Below are 14,942 nucleotides of genomic sequence, written 5' to 3' on the forward strand. Positions count from 1 at the left end.
CTCCACCAACACACCTAACACCAATCTTACACTACTGACACAACCATCTCATCAAACTTTACCAACACACCCTACACCAATCCTACATTACTGACACAACTACCATCTCATCATACTCTAGCAACACACCTAACACCAATCCTTCATTACTGACACAACTACCATCTCATCATACTCCACCAACACATCAAACACCAATCCTACATTACTGACACAACTACCATCTCATCATACTCTACCAACACACCCTACACAAATCCTACATTACTGACACAACTACCATCTCATCATACATTACCAACACACTTAACACCAATCCTACATTACTGACACAACTACCATCTCATCATACTCCACCAACACACCTAACACTAATCCTACATTACTGACACAACTACCATCTCATCATACTCCACCAACACACCTAACACTAATCTAACCTTACTGACAACACAACCATCTCATCATACTCCACCAACACACCTAACACCAATCCTACACTACTGACACAACTACCATCTCATCATTATCCACCAACACACCTAACACCAATCCTAAATTACTGGCACAACTACCATCTCATCATACTTCACCAACACACCTAACACCAATTCTACATTACTGACACAACTACCATCTCATCATACTCTATCAACACACCCTACACCAATCCTACACTACTGATACAACTACCATCTCATCATACTCCACCAACACTCCTAACACCAATCCTACATTATTGGCACAACTACCATCTCATCATACTTCACCAACACACCTAACACCAATCCTACATTACTGACACAACTACCATCTCATCATACTCCACCAACACACCTAACACCAATCATACACTACTGACACAACTACCATCTCATATTCTCCACCAACACACCTAACACCAATCCTACACTACTGACACAACTACCATCTCATCATACTCCACCAACACACCTAACACCAATCCTACACTACTGACACAACTACCATCTCATCATACTCCACCAACACACCTAACACCAATGCTACATTACTGACACATCTACCATCTCATCATACTCCACCAACACACCTAACACCAATTTTACATTACTGACACAACTACCATCTCATACTCCACCAACACACCTAACACCAATCCTATATTACTGACACAACTGCCATGTCATCATACTCCACCAACACACCTAACACGAATCCAAAACTACTTACAAAACTACCATCTAATCATACTCCAGCAACACATCTTACTTCCATCTAATCACATTCCACTAATGCACCTCACACCAATCATACACTATTTAACAAAACTACCATCTAATCATACTCCAACAACACACTTTACTATCATCTAATCACATTTCACCAACAGATCTTACACCAATCATACACTGTTTACAAAACTACCATCTAATCACATTCTACCAATACACCTTGCACCAATTATACACTATTAACAAAACTACCATTCAATCACATTCCACCAACACACCCTACACCAATCATACACTTTTATCAAAACTACCATCTAAGCATACTCCGGCAACACATCTTACACCAATCATACACTACTAACAAAACTACCATTTAATTATACTCCAGCTACACATCTTACACCAATCATACACTATTAACAAAACTACCATTTAATTATACTCCAGCAACACATCTTACACCAATCATACACTATTGACAAAACTACCATTTGATTATACTCCATCTTATCACATTTCACCCAGACACCCTACACCAATCATTCAATAATTTCTTTAACAGCAAAATCTCAAATATTATTCATTGATCTCTTTATAATGACACTTCATATTTGTTGTTGGTTTAGGTTCACTGGTTTTTATTTCAAGTATATATAAATAAGACAACATTCTGCAATGCATAGGTAATATTAATGCAACAGTTACCTATTATATAATGTTATACAGTTTTTGAAATAAAAGATATATATGTGTATAATTAATGAAAGATTATTTGATTGTATTTCAGGGTAGGACTCCTTATGATCTGGTAAACATATACAGCTTTGATGATGAAGAGGAAAAAAGGAAGAAGGAAGAAGTGATGGACTTCCTTAAGGTAAATAGTCTTGTCTTACTTTAAAAGATATTTACAGATTATGAGAACCAAAACAGACTTATTACAAAGCAATTACAATTGAACGGTTGCCTGTAGTTTTCAATGTCATTGTAGTAATTTTTGTAAGTTGACAATTCCAAGCTTGTTGCCTAATACATGAATATACATGTTGGCATATGTGAAAGACTAATGTTTAAAATCTGTGTTCTCATCTGTTGGATGTCTCTTTTTTTTAGCTCACCTGGCCCATAGGGCCAAGTGAGCTTTTCCCATCACTTGGCATCCGGCGTCGTCCGTCGTCGTCCGTCGTCGTTAACTTTTACAAAAACCTTCTCCTCTGAAACTAATGGGCCAAATTTAACTAAACTTGGCCACAATCATCATTGGGGTATCTAGTTTAAAAATGGTGTCCGGTAACCCGCCAAACCAAACCAAGATGGCCGCCATGGCTAAAAATAGAACATAGGGGCAAAATGCAGTTTTTGGCTTATAACTCAAAAACCAAAGCATTTAGAGCAAATCTGACATGGGAGTAAAATTGTTTATCAGGTTAAGATCTATCTGCCCTGAAATTTTCAGAGGAATCGGACAACCCGTTGTTGGGTTGCTGCCCCTAAATTGGTAGTTTTAGGGAAATTTAACTGTTTTTGGATGTTATCTTGAATATTATTATAGATAGAGATAAACTGTAAACCGCAATAATGTTCAGCAGAGTAAGATTTACAAATAAGTAAAATGGTCAGTTGACCCATTTAGGAGTTATTGCCCTTTATAGTTAATTTTTAACCATTTTTCTAAAATTTTAGTATTCTTTTACAAAAACCTTCTGAAACTACTAGGCCAAATTTAACCAAACTTGGCCACAATCATTATTGGGGTATCTAGTTTAAAAATTATGTCCGGTGACCCGCCAAACCAACCAAGATTGCCACCATGGCTAAAAATAGAACAAAGGGGTAAAATGCAGTTTTAGGCTTATTTCTAAAAAACCAAAGCATTTAGAGCAAATCTGACATGGGTTAAATTGTTTATCAGGTCAAGATCTATCTGCCCTGAAATTTTCAGATGAATCGGACAACCCGTTGTTTGGTGGCTGCCCCTAAATTGATAATTTTAAGGAAATTTTACTGTTTTTGGTTTTTATCTTGAATATTATTATAGATAGAGATAAACTGTAAACAGAAATAATGTTCAGCAGAGTAAGATTTACAAATAAGTCAACATGACCGAAATGATCAGTTGACCCCTTTAGGAGTTATTGCCCTTTATATTATATTTTTAACCATTTTTCGTAAATCTTAGTAATCTTTTACAAAAATCTTCTCCTCTGAAACTACTGGGCCAAATTAATCCAAACTTAGCCACAATCATCTTTGGTGTATCTAGTTAAAAAAAAAATGTGTGGCGTGACCCTGCCAACCAACCAAATAAAAATAGAACATATTGGTAAAATGTAGATTTTGGCTTATAACTCTAAAACCAAAGCATTTACAGCAAATCGGACATGGGGGTAAAATAATCTATGAGGTCAAGATCTATTTGCCCTGAAATTTTCAGACAAATCGGACAACCGGTTGTTGGGTTGCAGCCACTGAATTAGTAGTTTTAAGGACATTTTGCAGTTTTTGCTTATTTTCTTAAATATTATTATAGATATAGATAAACTGTAAACAGCAATAATGTTCAGCAAAGTAAGATCTACAAATAGATCAACATGACCAAAATGATCAGTTAACCAATTAAGGAGTTATTGCCCTTTATAGTCAATTTTTAACCATTTTTTCTAAAATTTTAGTATTCTTTTAAAAAATCTTAAACTACTTGGCCAAATTTAATCAAACTTAGCCACAATCATCATTTGAGTATCTAGTTTTAAAAATGTGTGGTGTGACCCTGCCAAACCAAGATGGCCGCCATGGCTTAAAATAGAACATAGGGGTAAAATGTAGATTTTGGCTTATTACGGAATTTACTCTAAAACCAAAGCATTTAGAGCAAATGTGACATGGGGTAAAATAATCTATTAGGTCAAGATCTATCTGCCCTGAAATTTTCAGACAAAACAGACAACCAGTTGTTGGGTTGCTGCCCCAGAATTAGTAATTTTAAGGACATTTTGCAGTTTTTAACTGGATTTTTGTGACAAAAATGTCGGTTATTGATTTGGAGATGTACGGCGGGCGGGCGGCAATCAAATGTTGTCCGTGCATTAACACATGAACCGTATAACCAAAGCTTTTAAATTTTTTATATGATGTTACTGACAACTAAATGAAGGTCAAGTTCAATAATGGCGATTTTGACTTTTACCGTTCAGGAGTTATGGTTCTTGAAAGATTAAAAAATGGAGTTTCCAGTCTTGTCCATGCATTTACGCATGAACTGTTCTACCAAAGCTTCTTAATTTTAATATGTTGTTACTGATGACAAAATGGAGGTCAAGTTCAATAATGACAATTTTGACTTTTACCGTTCAGGAGTTATGGTTCTTGAAAGATTGAAAAATGGAGTTTCCAGTCGTGTCCGTGCATTTACGCATGAACTGTTCTACCAAAGCTTCCCAAATTTTAATATGTTGTTACTGATGACAAAATGGAGGTCAAGTTCAATAATGACGATTTTGACTTTTACAGTTCAGGAGGTATGGTTCTTGACAGATTAAAAATGGAGTTACCAGTTGTGTCTGTGCATTTACACATGAACTGTTCTACCAAAGCTTCCCAAATTTTAATATGTTGTTATTGATGACAAAAATGAGGTCAAGTTTATTAATGACGATTTTGACTTTTACTGTTCAGGAGTAATGGTTCTTGAAAGATTGAAAAATGGTGTTTCCAGTCGTGTCCGTGCATTTTCTTATGAACAATTCAACCAAAGCTTTTGAATTTTTTTTATGTTGTTACTGGTGACAAAATAGAGGTCAAGTTCAATAATGACGATTTTGACTTTTACCGTTCAGGAGTAATGGTTCTTGAAAGATCGTAAAATGGCGTTTCCATTCACGTTGTTGAATTTACTCATGAACCATTCAATCTAAACTTTTCAAATTTTAATATGTTGATACTGATGACAAAATATAGGTCAAATTTGATATTGACGATTTTCACTTTCACCATTCATCAGTAATGGTTCTTGTGATATTGCCAGGACACAAATAAATGTTAATATTAAATCCGGTTTGCTGTCGTTGTGATAGCCTCTTGTTGATTATTATCTTGAATATTATAATAGATAGAGATAAACTGTAAACAGCAATAATGTTCAGCAAAGTAAGATCTACAAATAAGTCAACATGACCAAAATTTCAGTTCACCCCTTAAGGAGTTATTGCCCTTTATAGTAATTTTTTAACAAATTTTTAGAATATATTTTCCACTGTAATTACTGAGCCAAGTTCATTATAGATAGAGATAATTGTAGCAAAAAGAATGTCCAGTAAAGTTAGATCTACAAACACATCATGATCACCAAAACACAATTTTGTCATGAATTAATCTGTATCCATTGTGTTATATGCGCATAGACCAAGGTGAGCGACACTGGCTCTTGAGAGCCTCTAGTTTTATACACCAATCAAAATTTGGACGGGACATATTGTGGTATACAAATGTCCGGTGTCTGTCTGTCTGTTCAGCATAAACATGTCGCACCATAACTTGAGAACGCCTTATATAAACAGTCAGAGCTCAGACATAAATAAGTCTGAATCTGCTTTTGACTCATAGAGGTCTAAATTTGTAAGTTTAGGATTTATCTCCCTTTAATGCAAGACAAAATACGACTTTAATAAGTAAAATATTGTTAAGCAAGAAATAATTGTCCAGAATCAAAACGTTGCAAATATCGACTCCTACAAGTCGATAAGTTATCAAAATTGATTAACTTCAAGACCCACGCATATTTATAAAAGGTTCATGCGTCTAAATCAAATAATGACAACATTGAAAGACAATGCTTTGTCTTCTAAAGAAAAATATGAATGAGAGTCTAAAAAATCGGAGATAATGTTAGTTAACCTTACAATGCAACCACCTGGAACCACACTTAATGAGGTAAAACATCTGTGTTTAGTAAGGATGTTCAATTAGATAATTAAATATAGATAGCTCAAGTCCTTGTGAACTCTCAGACAGGTTTTTGCTGTCATAGGTGGTGTACTTTGGCCACCAAGTAAAATGTAGTATTTTCATCAACATAAATATACCTAAAAAAGTCTGTCATTTTCTGACTTAGATAAGTCTAAAATTGAAAACAAATTTTTATAATAAATACATGTTTTGACTTCTTCAAGTCAAAAACAAAACTCGACTTGTTTATGTCTGAGCTCTGACTGATAAATTTCATGAAACTTAATTTAGTTGTTTCTTATAATGGTCAAATGATCTGTATACTTTTTGGTAAAAATAAGATTTAAACTTTATGAGTTATGGCACTTTGTAACTAAAACAGTGGTGTGATTCTTTTTCACATGTCGCACCGTATCTCAAACACGATTCTTGATTATTGCTTGATTATTGCTTAAAACTTTACACACTTCTTAGTTACATTATAATCTGTTTATCACTTTTTGGTGATGATTAAAAATTTCATTTTTGAGTTATTGAGTATTTTGTAAAACGGGGAGTTTTTTTTTACATGTTGCGTCGTATCTCAAAAATAATTTATGATTATTGCTTTAAAAAACTTTACATACCTATTTGTTATATTAATCTTAAGATCTGTATACTTTTTGGTGATGACTCAAAATTTTATTTTGAGTTATTGAGTATTTTGTAAAAAAGGGGAGATTTTCTGACTACATGTATTGCTCAGAATGCTGGATACTTTTCACGCTAGTCTGCTTCCACACTTGTTATTGACAATAATATGTAAAAGTACAGGATGTTCTACCAATTCTTTTCAAATTTAAATATGTTGCTGATGGCAAAACGGAGATCAACTAAGGAGAGATATGGTCATTTGAAAGATCAGAAAATGGCATGACACAGTTAAATGTAGTAAAACTGGTTTGACGGTTATTGGCCACCTTTGGTTAAGTATAAAATTGAAAGAGTTTCTGTTGTTGAGAGCAGCAAAAAAATTGAAATCCAAAAAATCAGAAGTTTGTTTATGCTCATTGGTGTGCAAAATGGAGCATATATATAGTTTTTATACGCCCGTCAAAATTTTGACAGGATGTATTATGGTATACAAATGTCCGGTGTCCGTCCGTCTGTCTGTCTGTCTGTCCGTCTGTCTGTCCGGCGTAAACATGTTGCACCGTAACTTGAGAACGACTTATCCAAATTTCATGAAACTTAACATAGTTGTTTCTTATGATCGTCAAATGATCTGAATACTTTTTGGTGAAAATAAAATTAAAACTTTTTGAGTTACGGCACTTTGTAACTAAAACAGGGGTGTGTTTTTTTCACATGTCGCACCGTATCTCAAAAACGATTCTTGATTATGGCTTAAAACTTTAAACACTTCTTAGTTATATTAATCTTAATATCTGTATACTTTTTGGTGATGATTAAAAATTTTATTTTTGAGTTATTGAGTATTTTGTAAAAAAGGGGGAGGGTTTTTTTACATGTCGCACCATATCTCAAAAACGATTTATGATTATTGTTTAAAACTTTACACATGTCTTTGTTATATTAATCTAAAGATCTGTTTTGGTGATGATTCAAAATTTCATTTTTGAGTTATTGAGTATTTTGTAAAAAAGGGGGAGGTTTTTTTTACATGTTGTGCCGTATCTCAAAAACAATTTATGATTATTGCTTAAATCTTTACACACTTCTTTGTTATATTAATCTAAAGATCTGTATACTTTTTGGTGATGATTCAAAACTTTATTTCTGAGTTATTGAGTATTTTGTTAAACAGGGGAGTTTTTTTTTACATGTCGCGCCGTATCTCAAAAATAGTGTATGATTATTGCTTAAAACTTGACACACTTCTTTGTTATATTAATCTAAAGATCTTTATACTTTTTGGTTTTGATTCAAAATTTGATTTTAGTGATATTTAGTTTTTTTTTTTTAAAAACAAGGTTGGGGGTTTCACATGTCCCGCCGTGTCTCAAAAACAATATATGGTTAATGCTTGAAACTTTCTCAGAAACTATTTATGATTATTGCATAAAACTTCCACACAAGACATCTGGCGTATCATGCGCTCATAGCGCAGCTGTTTATTGTTTCTCAGATACTATAAGCAGTAGGTCAGCTATGTATGGTGTATAGAATAATTGTAAGGGGTACATATCAGTCTGGCAGGTTTCATCTGACCTTGACCTCATTTTCACAGTTCATTGGTCAATGTTAAGTTTTTGTGTTTTGGTCTGTTTTCCTAATACTATAAGCAATATGTCAACAGTATTTGGTGTATGGATTAATGATTGTAAGGTGTACATGTCTGACTGGCATGTGTCATTTGTCCTTGACCTCATTTTCATGGTTCATTGGTCAATGTTAATTTTTTGTGTTTTGATCTGTTTTTCTAATACTATAAGCAATAGGTCAACTATATCTGGTGTATGGAATGATTGCAATGTCTACATGTCTGTCTGGCAGGTGTCATTACTTGACCTCATTTTCATGGTTCATTGGTCAATGTTAAGTTTTCATGGTTTGGTCTTTTTCTTGTATACTATAAGCAATAGATCAACTATGTTTGGTGTATGGAATGATTGTAAGGTGTATATGTCTGTCTGGCAGGGTTCATCTGACCTTGACCTCATTTTTATGGTTCATTGGTCAGTGTTTAGTTTTCCTGTTTAAGTCTGCTTCTTAGATACTATAAGCAATAAGGTCAACTTTATTTGATGCATGGAATGATTGTAAGGTGTACATGTCTTTCTGACTTGATTTATATGACCTTGACATTCATTTTCATGGATCATTAATAATTTTAAGTTTATGTGATACTTGTAGTGAAACTTTATCTTTAGGACTATCAACATAAAACCAATCGTGGTTAGTAAAGCAGGCGAGACATTTCAGCGGGTGCACTCTTGTCAGAATTATTCCGAGTTACTTTTCTAAAAACCATATATACTTATATTGGGTGAATGCACCCCAGACTAGACAAGTTAGTAGAAGAGACCCTTTGTCTATAATTTTGAAAACCATTATAAAGAGAAAATCTGATAAGAGCTAAAATGATCAGGATGTTGAGCTCTGCCAATTGTCTATACTTGTCAAAACCGTCAGATGACTTCTTGTAGGATTTATTGCCCTCAAATGACAAATTTTACCATTTTAAGCACACCTGGTCCGAAGGGCCAAGTGAGCTTTTTTCATCACTTGGCGTCCGGCGTCCGTCGTCTTTCGTCTGTCGTCCGTCGTCATCCGTCGTCGTTAACTTTTTAAAAAATCTTCTCCTCTGAAACTACTGGGCCAAATTACACCAAACTTGGCCACAATCATCTCTGGGGTATCTAGTTTAAAAAATGTGTGGCGTGACCCGCCAAACCAACCAAGATGGCCGCCATGGCTAAAAATAGAACATAGGGGTAAAATGCAGTTTTTGGCTTATAACTAAAAAAACGAAGCATTTAGAGCAAATCTGACATGGGGTGATATTGTTTATCAGGTCAAGATCTATCTGCTCTAAAATGTTCAGATGAATCCGACAATCCGTTGTTAGGTTGCTGCCCCTGAATTGGTAATTTTAGGGAAAATTTTGCTGTTTTGGTTATTATCTTGATTATTATTATAGATAGAGATAAATAGCAATAATGTTCAGCAAAGTAAGATTTACAAATAAGTCAACATGACCAAAATGGTCAGTTGACCCCTTTAGGAGTTATTGCCCTTTAAAGTAAATTTTTAACCAAATATTTAAATTTTATATATTTTTTACTAAAAACTTCTCCTCTGAAACTACTGGGCCAAATAAATCCAAACTTGGCCACAATCATGTTTGATGTATCTAGTTAAAAAAATGTGTGGCTTGACCGACCAAACCAGCCAAGATGGCCGTCATGGCTAAAAATAGAACATAGGGGTAAAATGCAGTTTTTGGCTTAAAAAAGTAAAACTGTTTGTCAGGTCAAGATCTATCTGCCCTGAAATTTTCAGATGAATCAGAGAACCCGTTGTTGGGTTGCTGCCCCTGAATTGGTAATTTTATGGTAATTTTGCTGTTTTCGATTATTATCTTGAATATTATTATAGGTAGAGATAAACTGTAAGCAGCAATAATGTTCAGCAAAGTAAGATTTACAAATAAGTTAACATGGCTTAAATTGTCAGTTGACCCCTTTAAGAGATATTGCCCTTTAAAGTCAGTTTTTAACCATTTTTCCTAAATTTTATATATCTTTTACAAAAATCTTCTCCTCTGAAACTCCTGGGGCCAAATTACACCAAACTTGGCCACAATCATCTCTGGGGTATCTTGTTTCAAAAAAGTGTGGTGTGACCCGCCAAACCTACCAAGATGGCCACCATGGCTAAAAATAGAACATAATGGTAAAACACAGTTTTTGGCTGATAACTCTCAAACCAAAGCATTTAGAGCAAATCTTACAGTGAGTAAAACTGTTTATCAGGTCAAGATCTACCTGCCCTGACATTTTCAGATGAATCAGAGAACCCGTTGTTGGGTTGCTGCCCCTGAATTGGTAATTTTATGGAAATTTTGCTGTTTTTGATTATTATCTTGAATATCATTATAGGTAGAGATAAACTGTAAACAGCAATAATGTTCAGCAAAGTAAGATTTACAAATAAGTTAACATGGCCAAAATTGTCAGTCGACCCCTTTAGGAGTTATTGCCCTTTAAAGTCAGTTTTTAACCATTTTTCCTAAATTTTATATATCTTTTACAAAAATCTTCTCCTCTGAAACTGCTAGGCCAAATTACACCAAACTTGGCCACAATCATCTCTGGGGTATCTTGTTTAAACAATGTGTGGTGTGACTTGCCAAACCAACCAAGATGGCCGCCATGGCTAAAAATAGAACATAGGGGTAAAACACAGTTTTTGGCTTATAACTCAAAAACCAAAGCATTTAGAGCAAATCTGACTGGGAGTAAAATTGTTCATCAGGTCAAGATCTATCTCCCCAAACATTTTCAGATGAATCAGAGAACCCGTCGTTGGGTTGCTGCCCCTCGATTGGTAATTTTAAGGAAATTTTGCTGTTTTCGGTTATAATCTTGAATATTATTATAGATGGAGATAAACTGTAAACAGCAATAATGTTCAGCAAAGTAAGATTCACAAATAAGTCAACATGATCAAAATGGTCAATTGACCCTCTAAGGAGTAATTGTCCTTTATAGTAAATTTTTAACTATTTTCATAAAATTTGTAAATTTTTACTACCGGTAACATTTTCAACAGAAACTATTGGGCCAAGTTCATTATAGATAGTGATAATTGTAAGCAGCAAGAATGTTCAGTAAAGTAAGATGTACCACCATCACCAAAACATTATTTCGTCATAAATCCATCTGCTTCCTTTGTTTAATATTTACATAGACCAAGGTGAGCGACACAGGCTCTTTAGAGCCTCTAGTTTTTATTTTTGCCTACTATCTTGAAAACTATAATAGATACAGCGGTGAAGATGATGAACAAGACAAGTTCTACAGATAGGTCAACATGGTTAAAATTGTCTATAGACTCCTTATTAGAGTTATTGCCCTTCGCTGACCAATCTTTCCGTTTTTTGCCTTCTATCTTAAAACTATATTAGACAGATAGAAAATTAGCTAGGCAAAAATGATCAGCAAAACAAAATCTACAATGAAGACAATATGGAGGAAATGGTCAGATGACTCTTTTTGGAGTTATTGCCCTTATCGCCCTTAGTCAAGATCTACTAACAATTCAAATTTTGCCGATATAGTTAAGTAGACTGACTCTTTATAGGAGGGATAGCCCTTAAATGAGGATTTTGTTTATCTTCTTTTGTGTTTTGAGCAAAAACTAAAGAAGTTAGAGAGAAACTAAACAGGCTAAATGATAAGCAATACAAGATCATCTAAACTGATTTTTGTCGTGAATTCTATTCTTGTCTACAATGTTGGAGAGTGTCCGTTGTTGAATATGCACATAGACCAAGGTGAGTGACACAGACTCTTTAGAGACTCTACTTAAAAGTTATCTAGTAAATACAATCTAGTTAATCCTGCTGCCATATTAATTTGTATGCAAGGAGAAGTATTTAGATATATATTGAAATTCTCGAAACAGAAAGAGTTGTTCAACATGTTCAACAAGAAAAAAAAGGATATATATATATATATATATATCTGTCATTTGTGGATATATGTCTTATTGGCAGTCTTACCCCAGATGTCTATAGTTTTATACCATATTCATTATACATGTATTAGAATATTATTATTAATATATTAGTAAAACTTTATAAAACAAATTCTCTTAATAATACAATAAATAAGTCTCCTGTCTTACACACTTGATAATATATAAATTAATGCATAAATATGTTGTCTAACTTTATTCTTCACTGTAAAAAGTTAAGAAGACACTTTAAATATCACTAGTTTGAACTAAATGTGCATACACACTTATTCAAAATGGTGGAAATTCTAATGCAATGTACTTACCAAAAGATGTTTCCATAAATATTTGTTAAAACATCAATCTTCCTTAATCCAAAAGTCATGCCATCAGAAGAATACACTGCACTATTCAATATCTATACAGTTATTAGTAAACATCCATTGTAAAATTCTTATTTTATTTATGATAGCTAGAAGACATCTTTGCTTGCCATGTGTATGCTCAAGCCCAGTTCAAATTTTAACTTTGTTTGAGGTTTTTTAGGGTATTGTGACAGTGTGACCCCTTTAACATTTGCCCCTAATAATAACTATTAATTACCAAAATCTTGAATATTTGATATATCTTATAATAAAAAAATACTGTTTGGTTTTTTTATTTTTGATAGTTAAGTAAATACCTGTAGAAAAATGTATAAAAACATGTGCTTCCCTTAATTTTGCCTCAAAGTCTGTGTACATTTACAATAAAATTTCCTGTCTTCTTGTACTTTACACATGTACACAGAGATAAATTGAAAACAGATGGGCACATAACATTTATATCACCAGCTCATATTTCTAATTGCTCAACTTTTGCTCAACTTTTGCTCAACTACATGAAAAGTTAAACCAAAGATCAATTGCTCAACTTTTCTTCAACTACAAAAAAAATCAAAGTCTAAATACTCAACTTTTGCTCAACTATATGAAAACCAAAGATCAATTGCTCAACTCTTCCTCAACTTAATGGCCAGGTTGAGTTGAGGGCCAGTTAAGCGACATCTATCAAACATACAGTGCTTGGCAAAGTTTGAGTTGAGCTATAAAATTGAGAATGGAAATGGGGAATGTGTTAAAGAGACAACAACCCAACCATAGAGCAGACAACAGCAGAAGGTCACCATCAGGTCTTCAATGCAACGAGAAATTCACGCACCCGGAGGCGTCCTTCAGCTGGCCCCTAAACAAATATATACTAGTTCAGTGATAATGAACACCATACTAAACTCCAAATTGTACATAAGAAACTAAAAGTTAAAATAATACAAGACTAACAAAGGCCAGAGGCTCCTGACTCGGGACAGTCGCAAAAATGCGGCGGGGTTAAACATGTTTGTGAGATCTCAACCCTCCCCCTATACCTCTAGCCAATGCAGAGAGGTGAACGCATAACAATACGCATTAAAATTCAGTTCAAGAGAAGTTTGAGTCTGATGTCAGAAGATGTAACCAAAGAAAGCTGCTCAACACCTAGCCCTCAACTATTTTGCTTAAAACAGCTAGCCCTCAACTGTCCTCCACATAGCCCTCAACTAGCCCTCAACTTTTTTTTTCTGTAGGGGTATTAAACTATTTGACAAGTTTTCACATAGGACATGATAGTTTATAGCATATTTTTCTTTTGTAGACTGTCATGTCAAAGACATCCCCAGAAGTAACTCCTGACACCCATTTACAGGAACCTGCAGCACTACTAGTTGAAGGTAATTATCTAATGTAAATTATTCAGATACCGACTGAAAACATTTATAATTACTTGTTTCTAATAAACGGACATTTGTTGTCCCAAGTACATCCATACTTTTCTGAGAGTATTGCCACAGTGGGATATAGCTGATCTGCTTAAGACAAGTACATGGATGTTTTTTTTGTTCTGCCTACAATAGTAGAGGGTCATGATGTTTCTTGTTTGTGCGTCTCTCCCAGTTATTTGAAATAAACATGTAGTTTGTGATCACATCAACTTGAAACTTAGTTAATATATATAACTCAAGCAATTGAATATTTGATAAAAATTACGAATGGAAACGGGGAATGCTTCAAAGAAACTTCAACCAGATCAAAAAGCATAAATAGCCCAAGGCCTCCCATTGGTCTCTAACACAGCGAGAAAGTCTCACACCTAGAGGCTGCTTCAGCTGGCCTCTAAAGTTTAATGTATACAAGCATGTTTGCGCCTGTCCCAAGTCAGGAGCCTCTGGCCTTTGTTAGTATTGTATTATTTTAATTTTAGTTTCTTGTGTACAATTTGGAAATTAGTATGGCATTCATTATCACTGAACTAGTATATATTTGTTAAGGGGCCAGCTGAAAGACGCCTCCGGGTGTGGGAATTTCTCGCTACATTGAAGACCTATTGGTAACCTTCTGCTGTTGTTTTTTCTATGGTGGTTGTTGTCTCTTTGACACATTCCCCATTTCCATTCTCAATTTTAAGTTCAGTGAAGATGGATGTCTCATTAAAATAAACTATTAGTATTTACAAAGTGTGGAATAATAAAATAAACTATTAGTATTTACAAAGTGTGGAATACTAAAATAAACTAAATAAATGGAC

General features: G+C 34.2%; 1 protein-coding gene across 1 annotated transcript in view; it reads left to right on the forward strand.

The window, feature by feature from the left end:
- The window catches only part of LOC134718360 (ankyrin repeat domain-containing protein 2-like), a 42,080-nt gene extending 27,975 nt beyond the window's left edge, over positions 1–14,105 (forward strand). Inside the window, exons 5-6 of the mRNA XM_063580856.1 lie at positions 2,002–2,091; positions 14,013–14,105. Of these exons, the coding sequence (XP_063436926.1) occupies positions 2,002–2,091; positions 14,013–14,105 (183 nt within the window). The remainder of the gene's footprint in view (positions 1–2,001; positions 2,092–14,012) is intronic.
- Positions 14,106–14,942: the final 837 nt, after the last annotated feature.

This window comes from Mytilus trossulus, chromosome 5, assembly GCF_036588685.1.
Source record: "Mytilus trossulus isolate FHL-02 chromosome 5, PNRI_Mtr1.1.1.hap1, whole genome shotgun sequence".
Classification (NCBI taxonomy): domain Eukaryota; kingdom Metazoa; phylum Mollusca; class Bivalvia; order Mytilida; family Mytilidae; genus Mytilus; species Mytilus trossulus.